Here is a 27,090-nt window from a genome sequence, read left to right on the forward strand (position 1 = left end):
CAGATCAATTAAAATGGCCTCCGAAGCGATTAGTGACATGTCCAATTTAAACTCGGGGTTTCCGCTGAGTCATTCGTTTGCGTCTAAGCTTTAGTTTGAGAGAAACTCATTCTATCAACTCGAAGAAGAAAGCTTAGTTAACTAGGCTATGAGTTAAGGATATACGTCAAACCCTTTTTTTGATTTTTTTCTCAAAAAAAATATTTTTATGCCTTCGGGAAGCAAATGGTTCATAGAATATTTATTTGAAAAAAAAATGTATAAATTTATAATGCAAAAACAAAAAGGAAAGGAAAATTAACAAACATTTTTTTCAAACCTTCCTTGTTTAAAAATTGAAAAGAATTTAAATCTTGCACACATGAGCATGTTTTTTTCTAATACGCTGAAGAAATGACGGTATTTTCTGAAGTTGATGGTTTGAACATTTCAAAATGATTATATACTCATAGTCGTTAGCCCGTGAAAAATCCACGCCCGTCCTTTTTATACCGCATTGCGTGCGTCTCGCTAGTTGCGCAGCTAAGCTACCATTTTGCGTGACAGACAGACGGACAGACGTATACGGGTATCATAATATAGATTGATTGAGGTAGATATGAATAAAAACCTACAAGTTGAAACAATTAAAAAATATTTTCTGGAAATTATTTTCTTTATTTATATTTACATTTATCATAATCTTATCGAATACGGGTCGGGCTAGTGCGAGTGGATCTTCGTTCAAAAAAAGAAAATTGAAAAGGTTGCAAAAAAGGCAGAACATTTTTCAATTCAATGGAAAAAAATCCTCGCTGCCAGCGACCTCGGTTCGTATTATAACCAGGAACAACAATTGACGATGGACGTATAGCAGGTTCTGACTACAAAACATCACAAACAACGAAAGGAAAAAGGAAAAAATGCAGAAATGCAAAGAATAGACTGGGTGACAGTTTTAGACATATAGAAGGAGTGCAGTATGGATATGCAAAAATTTACAATAATTAGCTGTAAGAAAACGTATTTTTCCACATTATTTTACACTTTATTTTCCTGGAATACAGTCTTTCCGATCAATTTAATCCTTTCCCAAACAAAAGGCGCTGGGAACGAGGTTGCTTGTGTACTCTATTTTTTTGTTATGCTTAGCAAGTGAGTTTACGTTTATTTCTCTTTCGATATATAAATAATTTATTAAAAAAATAGCCACATGCTGTAGAATCAGCATAAGCATAATTCTGCATAATACAGAGCATGCAAACCCGAAGAAATTCTTTTCTTTGTTTCGAATTACTGAAGCATGAGGATGTTCAAGGCTGTTTATCTCGTAAACATATTTTTCTCGATGTTGCTCTACATTTTAGGGTAGAAGGTACAGGGACTTCAATATATCGAGATAAAATTAGCACATAATTATTATGAAGATATTCAGCTCTCCAAAGGTGTTTGTTTTTTTGAAAAAAATGTACCATTCAGAGGTTACCATGTGATAAATTTATTTTTATCAACGAAGGAGTACCAAAATCAATTTTTCGTAATAAAACTAAAAATATGTTTTTAGAAAAAAAACGCAGTGCACCCACGTCTAGTCTTTCCATTTTAGTAAAGCCTTCAAGAGAGTCTCAGATCTTCGTAGATTTCAAATTTTACCTTTCTAAATCTCACTTCTTCATATTTCTCGAGTACGAATTTTTTTACCGGTCACCACAATTTTTTGAAAGAAGTGTCCTACATTGTGAATGAGTCAGCAATTTTTCGCGTGCATTTAATTTTATTCATCGAAATCGATCAGGGTTAGAAACAATAAAATCACACGCGGTCAGGGGCCATATTGAATTTGAAAATAACGTAAAAAAGTTTGCGCATCGCAGAATGGAATGTCTGGGTGTCTACTACCGTGAATCCAGGGGGTATGAATTTCATTGTAGATACATAATTAACACGTAAGGTCCGTGTATATATTATATTAATAATTAGGTCTATATATTTAATTAAATATACAACATATATAATAAAAATTATAAATAAAAATATAATAATCGTATTAGTAATATCTAATATATTCAAAAAACTAAACTTACCCCTTTTTCTCTTTCCTCATTCTTAGAATCACTGCCTCCCTTTATTTTTTTACCGGGGAAAATAGTTAAACACTCGGCCAAAATAACCGTTTTTTGGACGTTAATTTTATTAGTTCTTGCTCACCTTTAAACATTTAATGGTTTTCTAATATCCTTAATTTTAATTCTTCATTATATAATTGGTCATTGAAATTAGAAAAAGCGTCATATACCGCAGAATAACCTCGCTCCTCCTTCACCAACCCCCGGACGCACTTATTGATAGTTTATACAGGAGAGGCTGAAGCCATTCCATGAAAGCTTTTAGGAAGAAGTGACTGCAAACTTTTACAAGTATCGCAGGTATGGCGAAACAAAGTCTGTCTCGTAACGAATTAGAGTTGGAGAATGTCCTAAAATTTGCGACAAAGTATGTCGTAAAGCAATTTTCAACAGATGGTAAAGAATGTTATAAAGAAATTAAACCACACTTGGAAGATATCAAAAAAGTATACCCTGGGGCACTTTCGATAGTTGATGAAGAGAATGAAGAGGTAGATACGGCTAAAATAGATTTTTCAGTAGCCGTAGCCATTTTTACGACAGTGCGTAGAGATCATAGTTTCGCTAAACCGTTGAAAGAGATAAATGAATTAAGAGACGCTATCCATTTTCCATTATCAAATAAAATCTTCAAAAGAATATTATCTCAACTAAAGAAGGATTTAACAAAACTTGATGCAAGCGAAGATGAAATTGAAGATCTTGAAGATGAAATAGACGCAATCAGAAGAAATCTATAGAGCGTTGATATAGGTAAGATTTAATTTTAAAGTTCAATTTAACAACTTTTTCGGATTCGGCAACATTGAGTGGGCAGAAGTTTAGGGTTAGTTAGTCTGTTTCAAGTGCTAGTTACCGTTAATATCAATAACTTTAGAAGTATTATGAAATCCAGATATTTTCAATTAATATGATGTCAATATGCCAGTATCTATACTATGCCTATATATGGATATATATTTTAAAGATATGTCCAGAATAAATATTTTTAGGGAAATAAAATCAATTAAAATCAATTATTAATATAAATCTAATAGAACTAGTCATTAGCCCGTGGACGGACGGACGGACGGACGGACGGACGGACGGACGGACGGACGGACGGACGGACGGACGGACGGACGGACGGACGGACGGACGGACGGACGGACGGACGGACGGACGGACGGACGGACGGACGGACGGACGGACGGACGGACGGACGGACGGACGGACGGACGGACGGACGGACGGACGGACGGACGGACAGACAGACAGACAGACAGACGTATATGGGCATTATAATATAGATATAAAAATAAATAAAAATAAACTCATTTTTCAGATACCTAGTGAGATTTTGTACACCAGAATTTTCGTCACCTATTTATTGTCTGTTTTGCAGACCAGAGTACCAGATTTACAGACTAATTGTGATAAAACTGTCAGTAAAGTATACTGGTAATATATAATGAATGGTGACTCTCTTAAAGTGACTAAAAATATTGTGTATATTTTAAAGACCAGAATAATGCAAGTGGTGTCTCTCTGCTCTGCAAAAATGCAAAAGTGCAAGAATAATAGTGGTATTATCTGCACAAGCCAAGCAATAAGAATTTAGTAAAATAAAAGAAAAGTTGGAAAAGCTTGTATTAGAAGAAAAACGTTTGTAGTTACCGCGAAAAGAAACCACCATAAACAAAGCGCAATTAATAGGCTACTCTGTGTTTCAGTAACAAGCAAAGTGGATGGACTAGCAGACCAGTTAAAAAATGTGCTGAAAACATTACATCGAAAAAAATATAAATGTATTTTCAATTTCTTATTATGGCCACTTCAAGAGAAAACAATTCAACCTTTCATTAGAAAAGATTTATACTAGGAAAAAAAAGAAATGACAAGGAAAGTGCATAATTTACTTTAACTTTAGTTAAACAAAAATAATGCAGCAAACCATTTTGTCATATTTACCCTAATTACTGCGTATGCAGAAACAAAAGAAGATGTCAATCGGTTAGTAAAATCAGCCTATCCAGGGTGACGCTGCTCCTATAAAATCTGTGTGTTCTGAGTCAATAATTCATCTAAAAGCCATTAGCTACAATGCACTTATAATTTTGAGCTGAAATAACTAAAATTGGTGACGTCTGTCACTTTCTACCGCGTGGGTAACTAGGGACAACTTGGGACCAATTGAATAAGTTTCCCAAACCTGAGTTTTTCGGAATGGACGGGTAGTTGATGTCATCAAAAAACCTACCCCAATATCTCTCTAACCATTTGTCAAAAGCAGATGATCTTTGACATTTTCCTTGTTCTAATTGAGAATAATTCATTTCTGTTTGCGTAAGTGGTCTTGAAAAGTTAGATATCACATTTATATCATTTTTCTTTGGGGTAAGATGGCTGATATCCCACTGAGATCGCGTCGCAGAACACGAGTGTTTCTTTGTTTTCGCCGAAGTATGAAAGGCACGGCTTTTCGGATAATGTTGTTCTCAATGTCAAAAACGCTTTTTGGCTTTCTGTATTCCACTCAAATTTTACATCTTTTGCGTTGAGCGTCGGAGAGGATAAGTAATAGAACTGTTGTTCAGAATGAATCGTTTTAAATAATTAATCATCCCAAAAGGGTTTCTTAATGATTCTGTTTAGACGGTTGTTAATTATTGTCTGACTTTGTTTCTTTCCCTCTGCTGGAGACACATAGTCGAAATACTCAGGGTTATGTTGGCCAAACAAGAATTTCTAAAAATTTAATATTATTCTCTTGTCTACTAGTCTCTTTAACACTCGTGTCAGGATTCTTTCGTGTTCCTATGTCGTTGTTGCGTATACCAGTATGCCTCCGGCAATATTTTTTGCACCGTGTATGTCTGAAAGTATTGACTGAATCGTATGTTGGAGTTCCTCTGAAGCACTATTTGGACCAAATATTAATCGTATATACTGTATAATTTTGTCCTGTGTCCAGAAGCCGATATAGATCTTGTAGACTGATCTAGTTAAAACTGGTGAAATGCGTTCTCTATCGCTTTGTTTGCGCATCTCATTTTGAGACATTACGAATGCCGATGTTGACCTTGAGTGCGAATACAATTACAGTTTACCCACGGCACCAGTAATTTCCTTATTTTCGTTTTTACTTTCTATCTTACTGCAAATGGGATGCGCCGTCCCACCTGCGTAACCGGTGTAACTTCCACATTGATATGCATGTTGACCTTATAGTTCGGAGAAACCATGTAAAAATCTGTTTGGAGCGCTTACAGCAGTGCATCCTTTTAGGCGTAATGTCCTTTTCTAAAACATATTTATTATATGACGGTTCGCACAGAGAACACTAAATTATGTCTTTCGTATATATACTCAACATAAACTAATTCTAGATTATAAAGATGCATGATTATGTACTAACACGTGACACACGGTACAAAACACAGACTCACGAACCACAGTACTAAACATAGAGCAATACTTAGACTTATTTTTCTTTACGCAAAACGTCTTCCTTGGTATATATTTTTTGCAAGACAACTGACGAGCATAATTTTTGTAAATTGATTATATGGTTATTCTGTGTTAATGAATTTCTACCACCTTAAGTTTTGACAAAATGCTCTTAAAATGAAGTTGAAAAAACAGCATTGGAAATCGTCATTTTTTTTATTTTTTTTATTTAATTTTTATGGAGCTTTGCCAGCTGAAGAAATGGTTTCCTCAATGGATACCTCAAAACTTTCACATTATAAAAGTTATACTAAAATGCTTGTAAAGTGCTATCGCAGAGGAGAAAAAAAAATATCAAGAGAATGGGTGCTGTCACAATAATTGAACAGGTTGACTTTCTTATACAATCAAATGAAGATTACTACTTGTGTGATTGTTTGTTGAAGTGGTGTGAATTTAAACATGTAAAACATTACATCAGGGATCAAGATCGATTAGGCTGGGTTGCTGTTCAAGAATGTTACAAAAGAGAAACAGCTATTGAGGGGATGCGAAAATACTACTGTTGGCGTCGTGACGATTCAAACGCTTTTTACTTTGCAAGGATTTTGACTCACAAAATGAAAACCTTTGTGCATCTTCAGTATTTTTAAAAGCTGTTTCAAGCAACATCACGACTGGTATGACCGTAGAAAGATTTTGTAGAGAAGTGGAATCTTTAATGGAGATAGAAGATCGTGGCTCTCCTACAACTGAAATGCAATGTCATTCCCCTGCATTTCTCAAGTCTACGTTTTTTAACATTTCGGAATAGAATACAAATATTGGCTTTTGTTTGAAGAAGAGAGAATATCTAAACTTGTAAGAAAAATTATTATTTAGGAGGGACAATGTGTTTTTTTTGCACTATAGTGTAGGATAAATTTGAATGCGTTTTAGAAGCAACACTGCATTTAAGAAATTAACAATTGTGTTTTTGCATGGTACACAAATTGAGAGGACGGTTATTTATTAAGTTTTCTCTTCTACGTTGACTGAGAGAAAAGAGAAGCTTTCAAGCATGAGTTACAAAAGAATAACTTAAAACAGAAAAACAGTAAGGAAATTTTATGGTGCGTTGATTAGAATTTGATTTATAGCACAATGGTGTATATATGTTTTTTTGTCTAATATTTGGAGCAAGGTTTAGCACTTTTTCTATTATCATAGAAAAGGGCGATAAAATTTGTGAAGTATGATAATTAGAATTTGATTTATAGCACAATATATGTTTTTTTGTCGAATTAAACTTAAAAATTTTGTATGAAATGGATATTTAACAAACGGTCTATCACCCTCTCAACCAGAAAGCCTAAGTAACAACATTCATCAAAGCGATCGAAATCAATATTATGATATGATTAACAATTTCGTTTCTTCGAATAAACATGCGTCAAAACTAGACCTCACACTCGCTCATCTAGACCTGTTGCCTAAAGAATTAATGTCAGGCGTCATTTACAAATATAGGTGCAGTGGCTGCAACGCCATTTATATAGGTGAGACGTCGCGTCATCTTAAGGTTCGGGCAAGCGAGCACCTCGGAGTGTCTCCCTTAACAGGTAAGAAATCAACCTCATCTAATTGTACGGCAATTAAAGATCATCTTAAAGCCTGTCACATTACTTCATCTTTTGACGATTTTAGTGTTCTCTCTAGGGGTAACAACCGGTATTTGCTAGAGATTAAAGAGAGTTTGTTCATAATGCGGGATAGTCCCCAGTTGAATAACAACATCAGATCAGCTCCATTGTATTTATAAAATTAGTATTTAATCTGTAACTATGGTTACTGTTAAACTTGTATATATATATATTCGATTGATACATAAAAATGACGTTTATTGAAATCTTCCTCATTTCAAAAATGGATACCAAGCGGAAGCTCATGGTAAAAACGTTGACTAAGATATGCCACGCTATAAAAGAATTGCAGACAGGATTGGCGAATAGAGATGTCGTAGTAAAGTATAAAGTTACCGGCCCCTTCATCTCATTTTATCACGTTTTCTGAGACTTTTCCATTATTTTTCAAACAAAAGCATTCGATTAAAAAAAAAAAAAATCGATTGATGCATAAAAAAGACGTTTATTGTTTGTAATTTGGGATTTTTGAAATACTCCTCATTTCAATAAACAAAGAGAACTCCATTTAAGAAACTTACCAGTGTTGTTTTCAGGTGGTTCATTTTGAAACGAAGCCAGAATGTGCCCATTAGAAGGGCCGATGGTTAAAAAAAAGCGCACTTTTAAGCTTCTTTAGAGATTAGTAAGTTTAGCAACAAATACATACAAATACATCCATATATTGTTTATTTTTTTTGTTCCTCGTTTTCAGCTAAACAATCAAATCAAGAAGATAAACTTTCGTCAACAAGTACGAGTAATTTGCTATCTCGAACTTCAAAAGCCTTCCACGCTCGATATCTCGACCATCCCTTATCTCGAACTTTTTCGTCGGTCCCCGAATATGTATATGTTCTGCTTTTAAACACGAGAAATCACATTAAGGTTATTTCAACACTGTCCTCGCCAAAGAACAGCCCCTTTTTCGTTTATAATGCCTTTGAAATTTTCTCTTGTTGACTTTGTAGAAACATTAGGATTGTATCCTGTTTTTAAAACTTTCAAGAGAAAAAAGGATTTTTTGTTTTTTCGCCATTCGTCTTTTACTAAGTTACCGCTATCATCTAATGAATCAACTGTTGTTTTAGGACGACATGCATTTCTTAAAGTAGTGCTTGTACACATGTTGGGAAGCGCTAACATAGATAAAATGATGTTTTCAATACGCTTCGAAGATAAAGGCATTGTGGTGTGAAATATTTTCCACCAGTTGATAAAATTGCAAAAAAACATTTTCTTAAATACGACGGGTGTGGACTGTTCAAAAATTCTTTTGTGAACAGTCTCGTCGATTTATTCCACACTCCACCATCATTATTTCTGCCATTACAACCTACATCCGGGCACAAGCAGTCATAATTTGGACGGGCAATAGCCTTTAATATAATGAAATGATTCTTGTAGTTTTATTTTATTAGCAAGAGCCACCATTATCTGACTTCTTGATTGTTACATGTTTCCCATCTATTGCTCCGAGGGCATGAGGGTAATTTCAACGATTTTCCAACCTTTCAGCAATTGTACGCCATTCCTCTTGGTTTGAGGGTAATGGTATGAATTCTCTCAACATTAACATTACAATAATCTTTGATAATGTATAAAATAGCACATACCTTAATGCCAAATTGACATTAAAGAGAATAAAAGAGACTAGCTAGTTGCTAAATACCTTAACGTCAGTGCTAGTCTCTCATCTGAAGATACTGGAAGATGCCCTTCCTGTATTTCATTAAGGATTGAAGAATTTCGACTTTATATTCTTTCAAAAAACATAAAATACAGTTAAGTATTTTCTTCGTAAAAAATGATCACCATATGCACAGAGGAAAAAAACACTTCAAACTGATGCAAATTCCATGATATTTCGTATGAAACGAACTAATTAAAAGGCTCTGAATTGTCCACTGTACTCAAATGCTCGAACAAACAGCCACGCGAAAATGCGCAAACACACAATATATACATATTTACAATGTCTCACTTATCCAATCATTTTTCTACAAGGGTGATTATATCATTGATGCATTTTTTTGCAAACAGCGAAAAAGTTAATCCAACATCGTAGATGACATGTTGGATCGGTTTGTGCCTACCTTTCGCTAAGTAATCTTATTCTAGCGAAACTCAGTTTCCCTCATACGAAAATCATAGCTAACAAATGTGTTATAGCTAACCCCGAATGGAAGCCTACTAATGAGTAGTGCACATTGCAATCCGGGTATTATTTTTTTTTGTTTGGGTGACGATAACGAAGAAGAACAAATCTTCCCGATATTGACAACATGGGGAAAAAACAATAGAGAGCATGGTTGGTTTTCAATTAATGTTATTAAAAGCTATTTTCAGCGTCTTTTTATAACAAAGACCCAGCGATATATAATAGTTGGGAAAACATTGCGTCAGATGCTACTTAAGAATGCATTAGTAGCAGAGAACGCGAAAGAATTCAGACTTTAAAATTTCTTTTGAGAAAATTTTATAACTTAAAACGTGGTTGTGGTGTCTCAGTATGTTCTTATGGTGTTTTAAAGTCAGCCTAGATTTTCGTAAAAACTAGGTTCCTACATATTATAGCCAAACAAACGAAAATTTGTAAAGAAACATGGAGAATATTTTCTAACAATAAATCTTATTGCTACAAGCTTCGACTATCTAAAATATATACAATGACAATAATAATAAAAATAATAATAATAAATTCAAATTTATTAAATGCAACAACTTTGATGAACAATTTTTATTATCATACAACAAAAGTTCATTTTACAGTCGAATAAAAAATAAAATTTTGTATCGATGTAAATATAGACAGCGTTTACACCACAGTTTCAGAGTGGCCACACAATTTTCTGATATTTCCATCAATAAAATTAAATTTTCACTGACATTTCCATGACGAAAATGAAATTTTTCCTCACTTCTCCACAAGTAAAATTTTCCTGATTCCATGACTAAAAAGACATATCCCTGTATTTTCGATAAAAAATGAGTTTCAAAAACAACATTTTTTTAAGGCACTATCCCTTTCCACTAAGATATTTAATTCGAATACAACAAAATTAGCTGAATTCCCCAATTTTTGAATTTTTCTATAATTCCCTGACGTTTCGACCAAGTTTTAGAATCTTTTGAATTTTCCAGGTTCTCTATTTTGCTGTACACAATTGTATCTTCTTGTAGAAGGCATTGTACAAATGTAACCACGACGTACCATAATGTGGCTTCAAAGCTCACAAGTTTTTTTGGAATTAAATCAGTTCTAGTAGCAGGTTCCTATTGAATCAATTTCAAAAGAATTGGATATGTCTTTTCTTGCGGATTTAAATATTATCAAAACAAACTTTGAACTATTTATACCCTTCTTGTATATGATTGTACAAGATTGTACACCAGTGACTACAATTAACTGTACAATTTTGCGTACACTAAATTGTAGCAGTGGACATTACTCTTAACTGAAGAAAAATTTAACTGCAGGTATAAAACCTGTAAACTGGTGAAGTAAAGGTGAAGTAAAGTGAACGCTACTGCGCATGAACAGTCATTATTTGAACAGAGAAAAACTGAAGCTACGCGGCTTACTTTTTTACTTATTAGGGATCAATGAGTTGTTGTGGAAAACCCGTCATTGTAATGAAGGATTTTATCAGGTGATTATCGAAATAAAAAATATAAAAAATAAATGATTATAAAATTTTTAAAACATCACTCCAAGTGTATATTCGTATAAAGCGCAGATCCACATGTTAGTCTTTTATTGATCAATTATAGACCATTCCCTCTCTTAAGTATGATCGAAATGAAAAAAAAGTTTTGAAGCTGTGAAAGTACTGTGTTAAGTTACAAAAGTAGAAGAGGCCAAAAAATTGACCAACATTTATAAGTCGCGGTCAACATTCTGCAAGTCGTGGCCAATAATGCGCAAGTAATGGTCAACATTTTACAAACCATAACCAACAAGCATACTTTACAAGTTACTCTCTGTAGTTAAATCCAAACATTTCTTTATCTCAAAGAAGAAAAAGAAAACACGGTCTAGTCGCTTTGGGTCATGGTCGCCACGATCATAACTGCGATGACTCACTCCACATCTAACATTTGTTTCCTGTCTCTGTCGCTAAATCATGCAAATGTCGGGTGCTATCTTGTCACCATCGCCATTTGTTATCTTGTCACCATCGCCATTTGTCAGGTGTCACTATCGCTATGTATCGTGTTTTTGCCACGATGTTCTACTGTCACATTTGCTAAACATTCATATTCATGGTCATTTTCTTCACCATTCTGTGAATGCAGTTTCATGTCTTCAATTTCTTAAAAAATAAATAAAAATAAATACATGCTTTTGTTGCCATGACGGTTGTTTATGTCGACATAGACACAAATTATTATTCTCATTTTACCAAAAAGAATTGTTATGTGAAGTAAGAATCAGCGACTTATCGCATACATACAATTTTAAGAACTAGGAGATAAGTATAGATGGAGGGTTTGCAGAAAATTGAGACAGATCTACAGTCTGAAAATGATACAAGAAAAAGTTACAGCAAAGAAGTAAACAGCAGGTAATTATAAGTTGCACGGTAGCTTTTTACATTGTCCTTTATTGGACGCAATAGAACGTGAATTTAATATTTCATCCTTTTACTTGCTCCTTCCTATACACAAGACAAGTTAATTTCAGTTTCTTTCAAAGTCTTAAGTGCAGTTCACAAAGATAAACTAGTAACTTATTCAGCACCAAACGCCTAAAAGTAGATGTGTTAAGGTGTAATTTTGTTTTGAGATTAGAGCCATTTTAGTTTGCACAGCAGTGTTGCGTGATGTTAAATTTGGGCTGTTCGGTGTTTGCAAATGGAATAAGGTATATAAACCGTGATTATGAACAATCGCAGGGTAGATGGAAATAAGGCTTGTTAGATGAGACGAAACAGGTTTAATAGTAAGGCGGGTTTTCATTAGACGTCAAATATTCTAAAAGCTTGTGGCTAATTCATATACCTCAAGGTGGACCTGAGGTTTTGCAAAGCTGGAGTTGGAAATTCAATAAATTGTAGGGCGGAGAAAACAGGGACGTTATCTGTAAAAGCTTACAGAAAACATCAAAAATTAATGGTTCGATCCTGCAGTACCACATCCTACCTGGTATAATCCGATAACTGCCTTCATATATTACGGTCGCTGGTTCAACAAAGTCGATCTCCTCCGCAGGTGATCGTTTAATTGAAGCTCTATCAATAGATGCATACATTTCCTGTACTTGACTGTCCCTATGTTTCTTCTCGAAATCTACCTTGGCGTAATATTCATCATTTTCTTCTGTAGTCTCTTCAGATGATAAATCTGTGTTATCATGGTTACAGCTGCCATTGCTATCTACTCCAGTCACGCCAGATTGTGGAGGGGATGCATCCACTTTGATTGGTTCATGCGATTCTATACCATCTTCAACTAAACCGACATGGGATGTATGTTCATTCTGTTCACAGACTGTCTTCTTTATTTTACCAACACTAGAATAAGGAAAGCCATCAGATGGTATCACTTTATTCTCAGTTACTTCTACAGTTTTCTGCGTTGCATCCACACTAGCATAAGGCTCTTCCTCGCACGCTATAAGTTTTATCTCATTCGCTTCTGCTGGATTTGGCGTTTTATCCACCGTAGCGTAAGGATAATCATTTGGTACATTACCACTATTTAAATGTTCAGTAGGATTATATTTTGCGAAATTAATTTTATCGTCACTCAACCGTTCTTCTTCACACGTGGTACATAACGAACTACCCTCCATCGTGTCACTGTCTCGTTTTACGTACCTGTCTGCACTTGCTGGGCGAACACGTGGTGAGGATTCTAAGGAAGAAAGAGGATTCTTTGTCCACAACACATATAGATAGGAAAAAACATATTTTGTGTTCTTGTGGTAGTTTTGCAAGAGCTTTCTAATGAACTCAACTTTTTGCAAAAATACCTTTTTAACTTTCTTTATTCTTTTTTTTATTTATTTAAATTTTCCTAAAATATGGTCCATGGTCTGCCGTTTAAAGAAAGGTTACCAAAGGCTTGGAAGCAGGATGTTATTCTACAAAAGATTACGCTTTTAAAGATATTATTACGCGTTAATTTTATCCTGGGTGCTTAAACCCGTTTAGGCCACAATAAAAGTAGCTGCATAGACTAGCTATCTTTTTGCGCAAACAACTGATCAGTAACTTTTGTATATTTATCAACACAGTGTGGAGAGCTGGATACTACACTAGAGAGAAAAACCGTACTTTTAGTAAGGAGTAACGGGAATTTTTATACGCATAGCATTGCTCTAACTTGCTTGCCTGACACATGCGGTCAGTAGATGGCACCAAATCAGCTGACAACATTACATTTAAAGTGCGCCGGAGTGGAGACTCGAACCTGAAACCTTATGAATACAAGCCGAATGCGCTACCACTACACCATCTCCGCCTACTTCTCCTTAATAATTATTAACATGCATTCTTCTGATATTGCAGTTTCGATAAAATGGACACATAGGCATGTTCCAATGGCTAGCAAGACATTGGAAATTTAATAGATGACACAAGCAAAACAAAAGGCGCCAATTACAATGCGATTTTTATAGGAACTCAGATATGCACCCATTTTTTCCTTATAAAAAATTAGTTTACCTAACGAACCCAATTATTAACTATTGAAATAAAAATACTGTAAAAGTTAAGAGAACATTCGAAGTTTTTGCTGTGTATATTAAAAGCTTTATAACACTTACCACAAGAACTAATTCCATCCTGCGCAACAAATGTTTTACGATGCTCTGTAAGATGGATCAACTTATCAACAGAAGGCAACGGTGGAGGGACAACCGAATTGCCGGGCTCCATCTCAGGTGTTAATGACATGCTACGTTCAGGGTTCGTTTGTTTATTTAGCAAGCTATGCACTTCGATGTTTCCATCCGATTTTCTCTGTTTTTTACTCTGTTTCGACGGTTTTACTTTGGATAAACGCGAAGACTGTTTAGGGTTTGTTTCTTCTGAAAATTTAAACTGATCTTTTTGTTTCGAATGCTTCTCAACTTTCGAATGTTTCTCAACTTTCGAATGTCTATCTTTCTTCTCTGATTTATGTTTCTTCTTCAAGGAATCAGGCTCTTCTTTACTTGATTTCTTCTTCGATTTTTTATCAATAGTTCCTTGTCCTGTATGGTTTGTAATGACGTCATAGGTATTGTTAGAACCTGCAACGTCTGCAGAATCCTCACCAATCACTTCATAAGGATCTAAAGCGTTTTCGCTTTCTTTATTCGGTCTATAAAGTTCATGTTCCGCATCTGCGGGTCCACAAGCAGCATAATAATCACTGTTTCCCGAATTTTCCTGCGGAGCATCAGTTTCCTTTTTTTTCTCATCAGATACCGACGCGTAATAGCCAGAACTACCAGAATTCTCTTGCTCTTCGACAGGCAGATGCTTCGCTTGATTTGTGTCTACTTTAGCATACAAACTCGAAGCGCTAGAGGGCGAATTAGGTATAAATTGATTTTCTTTACTGTCGTTAGATTTAGGACTTGGTAACTTACGAACAATATCACCCCCCACAACGTCATATCTGTCAGAGGCTTCTTTGATGTCCACCACTAAATAAGCAGATTCCTCTTTTTCAACGTGTTTCACACGAGCATACGCCCCATTTTCACTGTTCCCACTATATTTCGAGGAATTCCCAGAATCCTCCACAGTAATTACATCAGTGTTACCCTTTTTAATTCTTGCGTAAGGATGCTCAGTGATGTCTTTAGGTAACGACAATGTTTTATTGGTGGCTGGTTCATACTGTTGGAATTGCTGCAGTGGGATGTCACATGAAACCGCACGTCGGTGCGAAGGGGACTGCGCATCTTTTACAACACTTGTGGAGGATTTATTGTTAACATTAGCAACAGAAACTTCTGTCTGTGATGTTACATTAGTCTAAAAATAAGTATTAAGAAGTTTAACACTCTTGGTGATTTCAAACTAAAGGCTGGCTCTTCTTCCCCTCCGATTGTAACCATGTTACATTACTACCAGAAATAAGTATCGCCAAACTGCAACCACTTTGCCTGTTAATGGCAATAAATGGTTTGACAACACAACATGTAAAGTGCGCTGGAGTACAGAGTATAAAGTTTAACTATCCCTGCTGAAGTTAAATTTTATTTGCTACAGACAGTGTTGGACCTTATGGCATTCTTGAAATCTTTAAATACTATTTTTTAAGTCAAATTCACACAAGTGAAAACCAGATGAAGTCAATCTCTGTGAAAATAAATTTTGATCTATGTGCATTTTATTTGTGTATCAGCCAATTCAAGTCCACAACTAGCGAAGAGAATGCTGACGTATTAACCCTTATTAATAGTAGAGTACATGGAAAATTTTTCTGCTGATGTTATTAAACAATTTAAATTTTCTAACCTCAATTTCAGGTTTTACATCAACCACAACTTGTGAACTATTCACACCAACTTCAACTGTTTGAGCTTCATTTGGCACAGATGCATCGTCATTAGAACTATTTGAAAAGTGTACAAGTATATAAAATTAAGTATAAGGACACGTTAAAAGTGTATGAATGGATATTGAAAAGATCATTTGATCGAAAGCTTCAGCCTAGATTAAAAACAACAGTCTAACATTTTCTTCAAAGTTACCACTGAAATTTCAACTTTCAGGTCCAATTCACATAAATTTAGTTTCTTGAAAAAACCAAAAAAAAATGAGCAAAAAAACACTGCACCTAATGAAAATAAATTGTCAACTCTCACAATATTATAATAATTTTACCATTGACCATTTCTGTGATGAGCAGAATCTATTGTTATTGTTGTTAATATCAAAATATTAATAAATAATTCTTAATAAAATTGCAACAAAAGCTTTTTACAATATATTTGCCCTGGAAACATAGCTGCTTTAATTGAGCAAACCTATCACAGAATAAGCAACGCTTGACTACACATAACATAGATCACAACCTAGTCACCGGAAACTCACCTAAATGACTAGTAAAGTCGCTAGAGATTCAAATATCTCGTTTCGAACTTTTGCACTGTTCAATTTTATACGTCAGTAATGTCCACAAAAATGTCGATCTAACTTCTTCTTATAATATACTGCAGTAAATCCTATATTATATATAATCAAATAAATATTCAAACCAACCTGTCCTTTTCTTTCTTACTTCCAGCACAAAACAACAAAGTAGCTACTAAAATCACCAAACAGCCAAACCACACAAAAGCATGGTGGAATAATGAAGGAATTTCTTTAAGTGAGTTTTCGTACATAACGGCAATGCTTCTCAACTTGTCAGCTTTTTAATTCTAGTTGCATTTTTTGTTAGTTTATATTCATATATACACCTACAAAATAAAACAGTTCTAAATAACATCACTAATACAATTCTCAATTGCCAAATTTCTCAGTTAAAACAAAGACAACACTCTCTAAACCATTAAAAAAAGCATTATTCGGTAATATAAACCAAAATTGGCAAGCAAATCTAAATATATTCTCTTTAACAGGAACAATATTAAAAATTCAAACAAAGACTTTCTGACTGATCATATGAGATGTAAATGTAAAAGTGTTTCACATATTAAAAAAAACATTTTGGCGCAAGCTAAAAAAACTTTTAATCCAGAGAAAGTATATTTACGCAAATTGAAATAAGGAAGTTAAAAAAGGTGTCATCTACAGAGATTGTTTTGTTTGGTTATCGTAATTCTAAAACAGTTGTGTTTTTTAAGCATAACTTAAATAAAAGATCGGATTAAACAACAGATCGGATTCAAAACAAATTTTATGCTGAGACATGTTTCTTTTTCTGTACACTATGTGAAACACATTTAAAGAGGTTGCACCACAAATAATGAAATTTTTGGCTTTGGAATACACGTCTGATGTAACAATTCACAAAAAATCAGGTATAAGCCAAAAATTAACAAAACAAAACAACATTTTTTACCAATTTTTTTTACACATTGTTTAAATACAAACTTTACCTTTAAAGTTTGCATCCAAACTTTAAAAAAAAATTTTCTAACAAAAAATAAAAAAATACTTTTTATAATAAATTGTGTGCTTACATGCAAACTTTCCATTCAAGAAAAAAAATCTCATCTCAACACACATGCACCACTAAACAAAAATTAACTCTCTTGCGTGTTTTTAAATCTGTGTTATTAAAAACATAAATGAATATATACTGCAAAATAAGTTATTAATTGGATATAATTACATTCAGTTAATACAATGCCTGTATCTAGACATGTCACAAGATCCAAAAAGTTCTTAAACAAAATAATAAGTTTCTTTTCATAAAGAAATCGGAATACATAATGATCTGTAAAATGACACAGTTGGGTATTTTTTACATTTTTAGCTAACAAAATTATTGCAAAGCTCAAGTTATTACGTTTATTTCTTTCTTTCTACATATCATATCATTTTAAAACCAACAGTTTTGAAAACACACAGTTGTAAATAAACAAAAAGCAAATAAATAAATAAATAAATATAGTGCAATCTATGTGCACTGGAGATATAATCTAAAGTAATCCATGCATACATATGCATGCATTGTAAACTTGAACTTCACAATTCTGTTTTCAGGCATCAATATTTTCATAATGTCATCTGCAACAAAATGATTTACTGATGGATTTTCCATTCCAACTTAGCCACAACTAAATCACTTACAAACATGACATACTTTTTGTCACAAAGCTGAGGTTATGCAAATGACATTAGAAACTGCTAATCAGACAAGCTATGACATCATTAATTAATGATCACAATAGCAGAATTTCCAATTGTTGTTATGGAATTTAAAAGATATCTTAAAAATAAAATGATTGCAAACTTTATTAAAACATTAAAAAGTTCGCAACAGCAATAATATTTGCTAAAAAGTTATTTAACAACAATTTCTGATTTGAGTTAAAAAAAATAAGAGGCCTGGAACAAGCAAATAAGTGTCATTTTGACAAAAAAAAATTAATTTCCCTTTATAATATCTATAAATTTTAAATGCACATACCTTACCAGGTCTAAAATTACCAATGACAGAAAATGTCAAAATTTGCTGTTACTTAAAATATAACATCATAATTTATGCAACATATATTTTAATCTAAAATTCTTTAAATGTGAATATCTTAAGAACAATTAGAGATCCTGTAAGATCTTGTAAGATCTTACTTATGACAAGATAAAGAGAATTCTCTTTCAGCATGATTATAGTTTCAATACATCAGACATGCAAAACTATTGTTTCGGGTCAAATCTTATTGTCAATTTTTACATGCACTTGTGACACTTGCGAAATATACATTATCAAATTTGTGGATAATAAAAATTCAATCATAAAAATATTGTAAACTGGTTATTCAGTTAGAAACTATTTTTAATAAAATATCCAAAATCCTTTTTTAAAAAAATGATTTTTGTAAATGTTTTTTTTAAAAAAATATTGTAAACTGGTTATTCAGTTAGAAACTATTTTTAATAAAATATCCAAAATCCTTTTTTAAAAAAATGATTTTTGTAAATTTTTTTTTAAAAAAAATATTGGAAACTGGTTATTCAGTTAGAAACTATTTTTAAAAAAATATCCAAAATCCTTTTTTAAAAAAATGATTTTCTGTAAATGTTTTTTTTAAAAGAACATTTTGTTTTAAAACATTTTGTGAATAGTGAGTTTTCCAATAGTTCTTGCGGAAACAAATTTTCGCAACATTGACAATAATTATCTCAAAATTGAAAACAATACTTGCACAAACTATAATTCCTTGATATCTTGAGAAACTGATGCTAGCTTACTTTAAAAAAGAGTATACACTGCCTTAATATTGCAATCTCCCCATACACACAGTTATAAGAAAGCATTAACTTTACTGCAGATGGCAGTTATCCAGGTTTGATAATAGCGGTATAAATTGTAGTTGCAACGAGTTGTTTGTACATGTGATGGTACCTCATAATCCACACATTTTTTATCTAATTAATTTTTTTCATGGGTAAACTAAATGAATCTAACAACATGTATATAGTGTTTTTTGTAGAAAGGAAATTTTTTTTTAACTTTTTATTGTTTATTATATCTTTTGAAATTCAATATCCTATATATAACATTTGAATAATTTTTACAACAGCTTACTAAACCCTATGTCGACCCCATCTTCACCTCATTCCCTTTCAAAGGGCGTATTTTCTTTGTTAAAATAATGTTAAAATAAATATAAATAAAAAATTCGTGAATGATGTGTGTTATGTAACATGAATATAATAATTTGAAATAACGAAAACATTACAGTGCACTTAAACTTTTAGGCGAAATTTCTGAAAACAAGGTGGCCACGTCAGTTATTTTTACTGTGCGGGTAACAAAGAACACCTTGGGACCAAATTGAGTAGTTTTCTAAAACCTGGGTTCCTGAATCCTTTTTGAAATGAACATGTTAATGATTTACATGATGAGGGCAATGGGCAAACAAATTCTTTTTAAAACATTTTTGTGTTCTGTATGGTCTTTGCTGACAACAGCAAAAATTTTTTAACCCTTATATCTCCTTGTACGTTCATCAAAAGCACATGATTCTCTGAATTTCTTCTTCAGCGTTTCAAGCTCTACACAATAAAGGCATGTTTAAGGCCTTATATCTTGGAAACAGCTGAAAATAACTGACCATCTTCTGCCTTAGTAACCAGGGACCACCTAAGGGACAAAATTAGGTATTGTAATTTCCCCAAAGCAGGGTCCAACAGGTTGATGACAATATCAAAAAACCTTTAAACACCCAACTGTTTGTCAAAAGTTCATGATCCTATGCATGTTTTCCATCAGCTTTTTATGCTTACACAATGGATGCAATACGTGAACAAATTTTGGGATAAAGTTTTTGTGCACTCTTCATCAATAATCAGGATTTATGACCCACTGGCACTTTGTGCCTCACCCCTTCCCCTTCCCGCCAGAGTTACAAGGGCCAAAATAGTTTAAGTATAATGTTAAGGTCTACACAATAGAAGCAATGTGGCAACAAGTTTATAAAATTGGACAGGTATGGACATTTCTGACATTATCAAAATTCAGATGACAGTATTTTTCAATTGTTATCCTGCCAGAGTGGATTTTTACATAGGCTTTATTGACCAGCATGAAGATATGAAAAAGCCAACAGCATGAGAATGCCTTTTAACTTAACAGCATTTTCACTTAATAATAATTAATATTAATAGTTCTTCAAGCCAGAATCTTTTACAACAGTATTAATCTTAGTTATAGTACAGTCTGAATTTAAGCGTTTATGCACTACGGACAGTAAAACCCTTTCTCTTTTGTTTATCCTAAATACTAAAAAATAAGTGGAAATGAAATTCCCCAAAGCATATATTACCACCAAGTAAGGAAATTGCACAGCTTGTTATTAATCATGCAAAAAAATGAATAAATCACGCATAAAACTGTATATTCATGTTAAAAAAAATTTCAGCATGTACTTTGTTACTATTTTTTGTGTTACCATTCTTATTTTTTAATTTTTAGGTGGATTACATTGGCACATTAACTTTCTCCAGTCCTTTTAAATAATTCTTAAGCAAACTATGAGGTGATATTAGCCTTCTACAGCCTGTTTTGATATGTGTTGAGTGGACTACAGCACTGTTTTAGTCTTTTATTTAACATATTTTAAAGAGTGGGATACGAATTGGCTGATTTTTTTTTCAAGGCTATAAGGAAAAATGAATTTTGTATTATTTTAAACTTTTTAAAGAAAATATGCACAAATGCAAGTACAGTAATAAAAGTAAATTATAACAAGTTCCAAATGCATCAAATACGTTTCTGTAATCACCATCAGCTGTTTTTATATATACTTTTAAAGCTTGGTTCCCACTGTGTTTTAACTTGGGTTTAAATATAAAACCTAACAGGTTTTAAATGTGTTTTAAAAATTAAAATAAAACCTGAGCATTCTCACTGTGTTTTAAAAGCAACAAGAAGCCCTGGGGGCTCTAAGAATTTCCGCGCGCTACCAAAATATTTGATGAAAACCTGCTAATTCGTTGTGTTATTGTGCCAAACATTCGAAGGGGTTTGGTGCATGAACCTCTGAAGATAAAGCCCATCAGTGACATTATATCTTACAACAAACGCAAACAAAACGAAACGTGTCATAATAAACTCACATTTTAAAAGAAATTGCGAACAAAAAATACAGCCTATCATTCATGGTTAAAAGTCTTGCGATTGAAACGTTTATGGTCTTAAACGGCATTAGTTGACAAAACATCAAAATTTTGATGTAACCATCATTTTCAGCATACTTTTTTTATTAACTGTGTCAATTTTTGTCGAAAATAAAGCAGTTTTAATTTTTGGATAAATTTTGGCCTGAAATGACATTTAGGTGACAAAAAATCAAACTTTTGTACCATCATCATTTTCAGCATACTTTATTTGTTAACCGTGCCAGATTTAGCCAAAAATAAAGTGGTTTTAATTTTTGGACCAATTTTGGCCTAAAATGGCATTTAGGTGACAAAAATCAAAATTTCGATGTCACCATTATGTTCAGCATACTTTTTTTGTTAATTGTGCCAAAATTTGTCAAAAATGAAGTATATAGTTTTAATTTTTGGACCAATTTTGGCCTAAAATGACATTTAAGGTGGCAAAAAACCGAAATTTTGATGTCACCATCATGTTCACCATACTTTTTTTGTTAATTGTGCCAAAATTTGTCAAAAATAAAGTAGTTTTAATTTTTGGACCAATTTTGGCCTAAAAAGACATTTAGGTAAGAAGAAATCAAAATTTTGATGTCACCATCATGTTCAGCATACTTTATTTGTTTACTGTGCCAAATTTTGTTAAAAATAAAGTAGTTTTAATTTTTGCACCAATTTTGGCCTGAAATGAAATTTAGGTAAAAAGAAATCAAAATTTTGATGTCACCATCATGTTCAGCATACTTTATTTGTTAACTGTTCCAAATTTTGTTGAAAAAAAAGTAGTTCTAAATTTTGGACCAATTTTGGCCAAAAATGACATTTAGGTGACAAAAATCAAAATTATTATCTCACCATTATGTTCAGCATGCCAAATTTTGTCGAAAACAAATACCAATTTTGGCCTGAAGCGTCAATACTAGACTTCCCAGTAGTTCAGGAGCTTGGGTACGAAGTTTACATCTGTGATGGGCCAACGTGAAATCCCAGGGTCGATTTTTTCTCAAAAAATGCTCCAAAAGAAAAAAACTACGGTTTTAAAGTCTTGGTACCCTTTGTGTAATTTATCAAAAATTACTGGATATTGACGAATAAGTACGCTAAGATTCTCTTCCTGTACCAAACTAAGTTTTTTTTCTGCCATTTTTTATTCTCTTTTCTGTATTAACGTGAAAATGCACAAAATGTGCCCTAAAATTGTTGAAAACTCCTTAGGCATTTGTCGGCGCCTTGGAATATCACAATATCAAAATTTTTTGATCTAAGGTTTTATTTGATCTGTGGTTTAAACAGGTTTTATGGTGAAAATTTTAAAACACGAACACGTTCACATTATGGTTTAACTTTAAAATCTTATTTAAAACATACTTAAAACACACTTAAACCACAGTGGGGACCGAGCTTAAAAAGTTTTTTAAAACCCCAAAATCATGAAATGAAAGTCTCTACCTTTAGAGTATATATATAATTCTAATTAATGCATTTTTGCAAGGCATGGGTGAAATACGGACAGTAAAAAAGTTACAGACTAAACAAGGAATTGTTCTTCCCAGATTGTGAAAACAGCCTGTTTATAAACAGGATGGCCAGATTATGTACGCATGCCCTGATTTTTTGTGGTGTTTTTTATGTCTTGATTAAGTTGTGGTGGTGACCAGATTATGAACGCTAATATAATGGCTGGCCAGGCAGGATTTGAGTGTCATTTTCTTCAAACTTTTGTGAATAAAACATTGATAAATTATTGTCACAAAATAATGAATTTCTCTGCTAGATAAAATACCGTTGAAAACTAGGCATACCGAAAAAAGTCTCTTGTCACGGATGATATGGAAGCCTGTAAGCCCTAATTATGTTCGCTCTATAAGTCAGGAATAACGTACAAATGTCGCACATAAGTCGTCCTGCCCTGATTATGTTCGTTTTATAAGCAAGAAATAATATTTTTAACTGTCGTACATAAGTAAATAAGCCTGCCCCGATTATGAATTTTCTGACCTGTTTATAAACAGGGCAAGCTGCCACACATATTTTGGGCAGTTTTCATAATCCGGGACAGAATCACTTAATAGTAATATACCAATATAATAGATAGATAGATCAGATATATGTGCATACTTTAGGGAGGGCTAGCCTCACAAATAAATATCAAGGGATCTAGCTATATATATTTCAAGGAGGGGCCATGGTTTAGATAGGGAGGCCTAGAGTATTTAATGATCATTTTGAGCTAAGCAGACCCAATAACAGGCTTCGTGCTCTGCAATATAACATCCAACACCCCACACAGTGTGCCATCTGCCCCCAATTCGTATTTAAATTATTCGTATATATTTAAAATGTGTTAGTCACATTTTCTAACATGTTAGAAACATTTAAAATTTTTAACATGTTAGCTGTACTAAATAATCCATGACTGTGCCCACAAAAACACAAGTCGAGAGTTGAAATTTTAATCAAATCAAATAACAAGGTACTTGTGCATTTGTGACGTCTGTCTAGTTGACCTTTCAACTACCCATCCCATCATTCAGACTTCCTACAAATATATTATAACGAGTGGAAACAAAGATAAGCCACATTGTTTTGTCCTTAGCAAGAAAGGGAAAGATGAGGAGGTCAGTTTGTTGTTTGTCATCGTCCTGCAACGAATTTTTTCCATAAAATTTCTTACCGTAAAACAATGTTTACATTTGCAGGTTAAGCCAATATTTTTTAAAGACCTATGCTCCCCTACCACAGACTTCCAAGCCCGGAAAAAGTTTTTACAGCTTTCTCTCCCCCTACCTCCCCCTCTCCCCCCTCCGCTCCTTTCAACTCCATCCTTTTAGATCGAAAATAGTGGGTTATTGGAAATTAAAAACTTTCTATATCAATCAAAGATCTGGGTAGTTGATAGAATATGTAAAGGAAAGGTAAAGTCAACATAGGTCGTCGATTTCATTATGGAGCAATAAATTGTATCACCACAAGAGTAGCATAAAGCGGCAAAGGAAACAAAGCCTGTGAGTCTGCCAAAGCCTTTTGTTTCTCTCGAGTCACATCTCTTTTAACGACGCAACACGCGTCTTTCTTTTTCTACATACGATGATGTTCTGGGTGTTAATAGAGCAGGTTGAACGTGATGTCAAAATCCGAAACTTAAGTTAAACTTTCGCAAGATCCGAAATTGAAAAGTTTTGGCGAGATAAACTTTCGCGATTCGTGATTATGAACTTATTTTTTATGTTCTTATAAAAAAGCTGGCCTATATTTTTTATAATAGAAAAAGCAAGAAGTGTTTCTAACGATGTAATTTTCTTGTTAATGGTATATGTAAAAACGTCTTTTTACAAACTGGGTTCATCGCCCAAATCACAGATCAAACACATTTCTAGGATTGTCTTCCTCCGGCTCCCACGCATCGTCGTCATCGTCTTCTTTGCCAGAAACTCGGTTATAAGCATTCCGCTCCTCTTCATCAATTCTGCAAACTGTGTCCAGATTCAAAGCTAATAAGGTAGGGTCTTGATCGACCAAAGGATCAATATCATAGAAAGGATCTGTCGGTAGTGTACTTAATGCAAGTACAAAAGCGTCGTATATTCCGGCGGCTTTCCATCCATTAATGATGATATCTTTACCATCGGCTGATGTTATGTAGTTGTGAAAAACAACTACTCAACCAGCATGCAAAGGCTTCAACGTTGTCTCTTTTTTATATCAGGAGGGCGAGCCAAGTGAGGGACAGTCAAGAAATAACTTTTAAAAGCAGCAATTTTTTTAAAAATTTTAGTGGATAAACTTTTGCGAATCGACAATTTGAAATTTGTACTGAATTAACTTTCGCGAATGGCTATTTTTGAAAGTTTTGCGAGACAAAGCTTCGCGAAAAAGGCCAAAAACGCGAAATTTGCGAAAGTTTCTTTCGCGAAAGTGTCTCCGAATAGAGTATTTGATATGTCAGAAAATTAAAATTAATCTTTTTTAACATTTTTGTAATTCTTACCAATACTAAAGAATCGCATTATTTTTCTAACATTTTTGTTTTTCTGCTTGTTTTAATATAGAAAGTATTTCAATTCGAGTTGCCTTTTTGTTTAACTTCAAATCAGATATACCGCTTTAGCTGAGTTTTCGCTGCTAAATATTGTTAGATTATAATTGTAGTTAGTCTTTAGTATTTTAACAATTCTCCTTAGGAAAGAAAATTTGTATAAATTTAATATGGAAAGCTTGTGCCAACCTTGTTCCCAATGCGAAGGAGATTTCAATAAATTCAACAATTTTATTAACGCTTTGGACAACTTTTCGATGTTAAACGAACCATTACTTCTGTAAAAGCAAAGGAAGGCGGAGGAGGTGGTTTACATTATTTACGCTAGTCGTACCTCCTGTGAACAAACATTGTATGTTTTTAAAGTTGTCTCAACTTTTTAACAGAGTTTCAGTCCAGGCTGACTTACCTCTCCGAAAGAAAGCACAACATATTGGATGCATATTTTAACATTGACCATCATTGTAATAAAATTTCGACAGATCATCATCGCACACCATACTTTGCTGCAATTGGTCCGCTTGTTTCAGCAATAAATTATCATATTAACCAGCTTAACAAATGGGTTTACCTCAATCTGAAAAACTTATAAATGATGCAGTCGGCGAGAGTTTTTATAAAGCATAAGTTTTTATGATAAAACGTTATGTAGGTGAAAAAGCACGGAAGTCTATTAGAGACAGTTATACTTTATATCTAGTTTCCACTACGACCTTAATACAATTCTACGATCTTAAGATGATTCTGTGATCAAGATAATTCTGCGAGATAATTGTTGATCTTAAGATAATATTTTCAACCCTAAGATAATTTTTTGATGTTAAAAAAATTCCACGATCTTAAGATAATTCTGTGTAATTTTTTGGGGAATTCTACAAACTATGAACCTTGTCTATCAATGTATTTCCTATAGTTAGGATTAGGCTTCATTATAAATCTTGTTAAGCACGAAGGCAACATTGCCCAAGAAAACATTGGATGCAATTTCTCCATTTGCAATGCCTCATCGTTTGAAAGCTTCACCGATCCATATTGAATAACTCATAGAGAGAGCTTTTATTCAAAACTCCAGAATTGTATACTCGACCATTTGATCTAACATCTGCATACAAGCACTGGTTTTCCACGTCGGCGAGTGCGCATGCCCCGAATTATAATCATTCAATCAGCACAAAATCGGCGTGGTCACATCTTATCCTCTTAAATAATTCAAAAATTAATTATATTTGTTCAGGTGAGTGATGTCATTCTCGCGCTTAAAACAAAGGATTTGCGATATTGACCACGTGAGTATTTTGCAGAAAAATCGTTCGAGACCCAGCGTAATTTTCCACCTAATTATTCAGATTTCCAGGTGGTAAGAAAAATAATGGTTAGTCTCCTGGCTATGTTTTGCCAAGTGTTAGTTTGATGAAATGATTGTTAGTTTGCTCCGACTTACGAAACCTGATTTTGCGCCATGTACTTTTTCCTCGGTCTTCTGAGAATCGAACAGGATTTTTTTATAAGGTTCCGCAAAATACCAAAAATATATTTAGCCTTGCTCCGTGTTGTTGCAACAAATCCAGACTAGCTTCTAA

The 27,090-nt window shown here is 33.5% G+C and overlaps 1 protein-coding gene across 1 annotated transcript; it reads right to left on the reverse strand.

Moving 5' to 3' along the window:
* Positions 1-11,154: 11,154 nt before the first annotated feature.
* Positions 11,155-16,621, reverse strand: LOC130647196 (uncharacterized). Its single transcript, XM_057452967.1, has 5 exons — positions 16,402-16,621; positions 15,655-15,751; positions 13,968-15,168; positions 12,341-13,054; positions 11,155-11,511 (listed from the first exon to the last, which is right to left on the reverse strand). The coding sequence occupies exons 1-5, from the start codon at positions 16,524-16,526 to the stop codon at positions 11,387-11,389; spliced, it is 2,262 nt and encodes a 753-aa protein (XP_057308950.1). The 5' UTR covers positions 16,527-16,621; the 3' UTR covers positions 11,155-11,386.
* Positions 16,622-27,090: the final 10,469 nt, after the last annotated feature.

Source organism: Hydractinia symbiolongicarpus, chromosome 6, assembly GCF_029227915.1.
Source record: "Hydractinia symbiolongicarpus strain clone_291-10 chromosome 6, HSymV2.1, whole genome shotgun sequence".
In the NCBI taxonomy this organism is placed as follows: domain Eukaryota; kingdom Metazoa; phylum Cnidaria; class Hydrozoa; order Anthoathecata; family Hydractiniidae; genus Hydractinia; species Hydractinia symbiolongicarpus.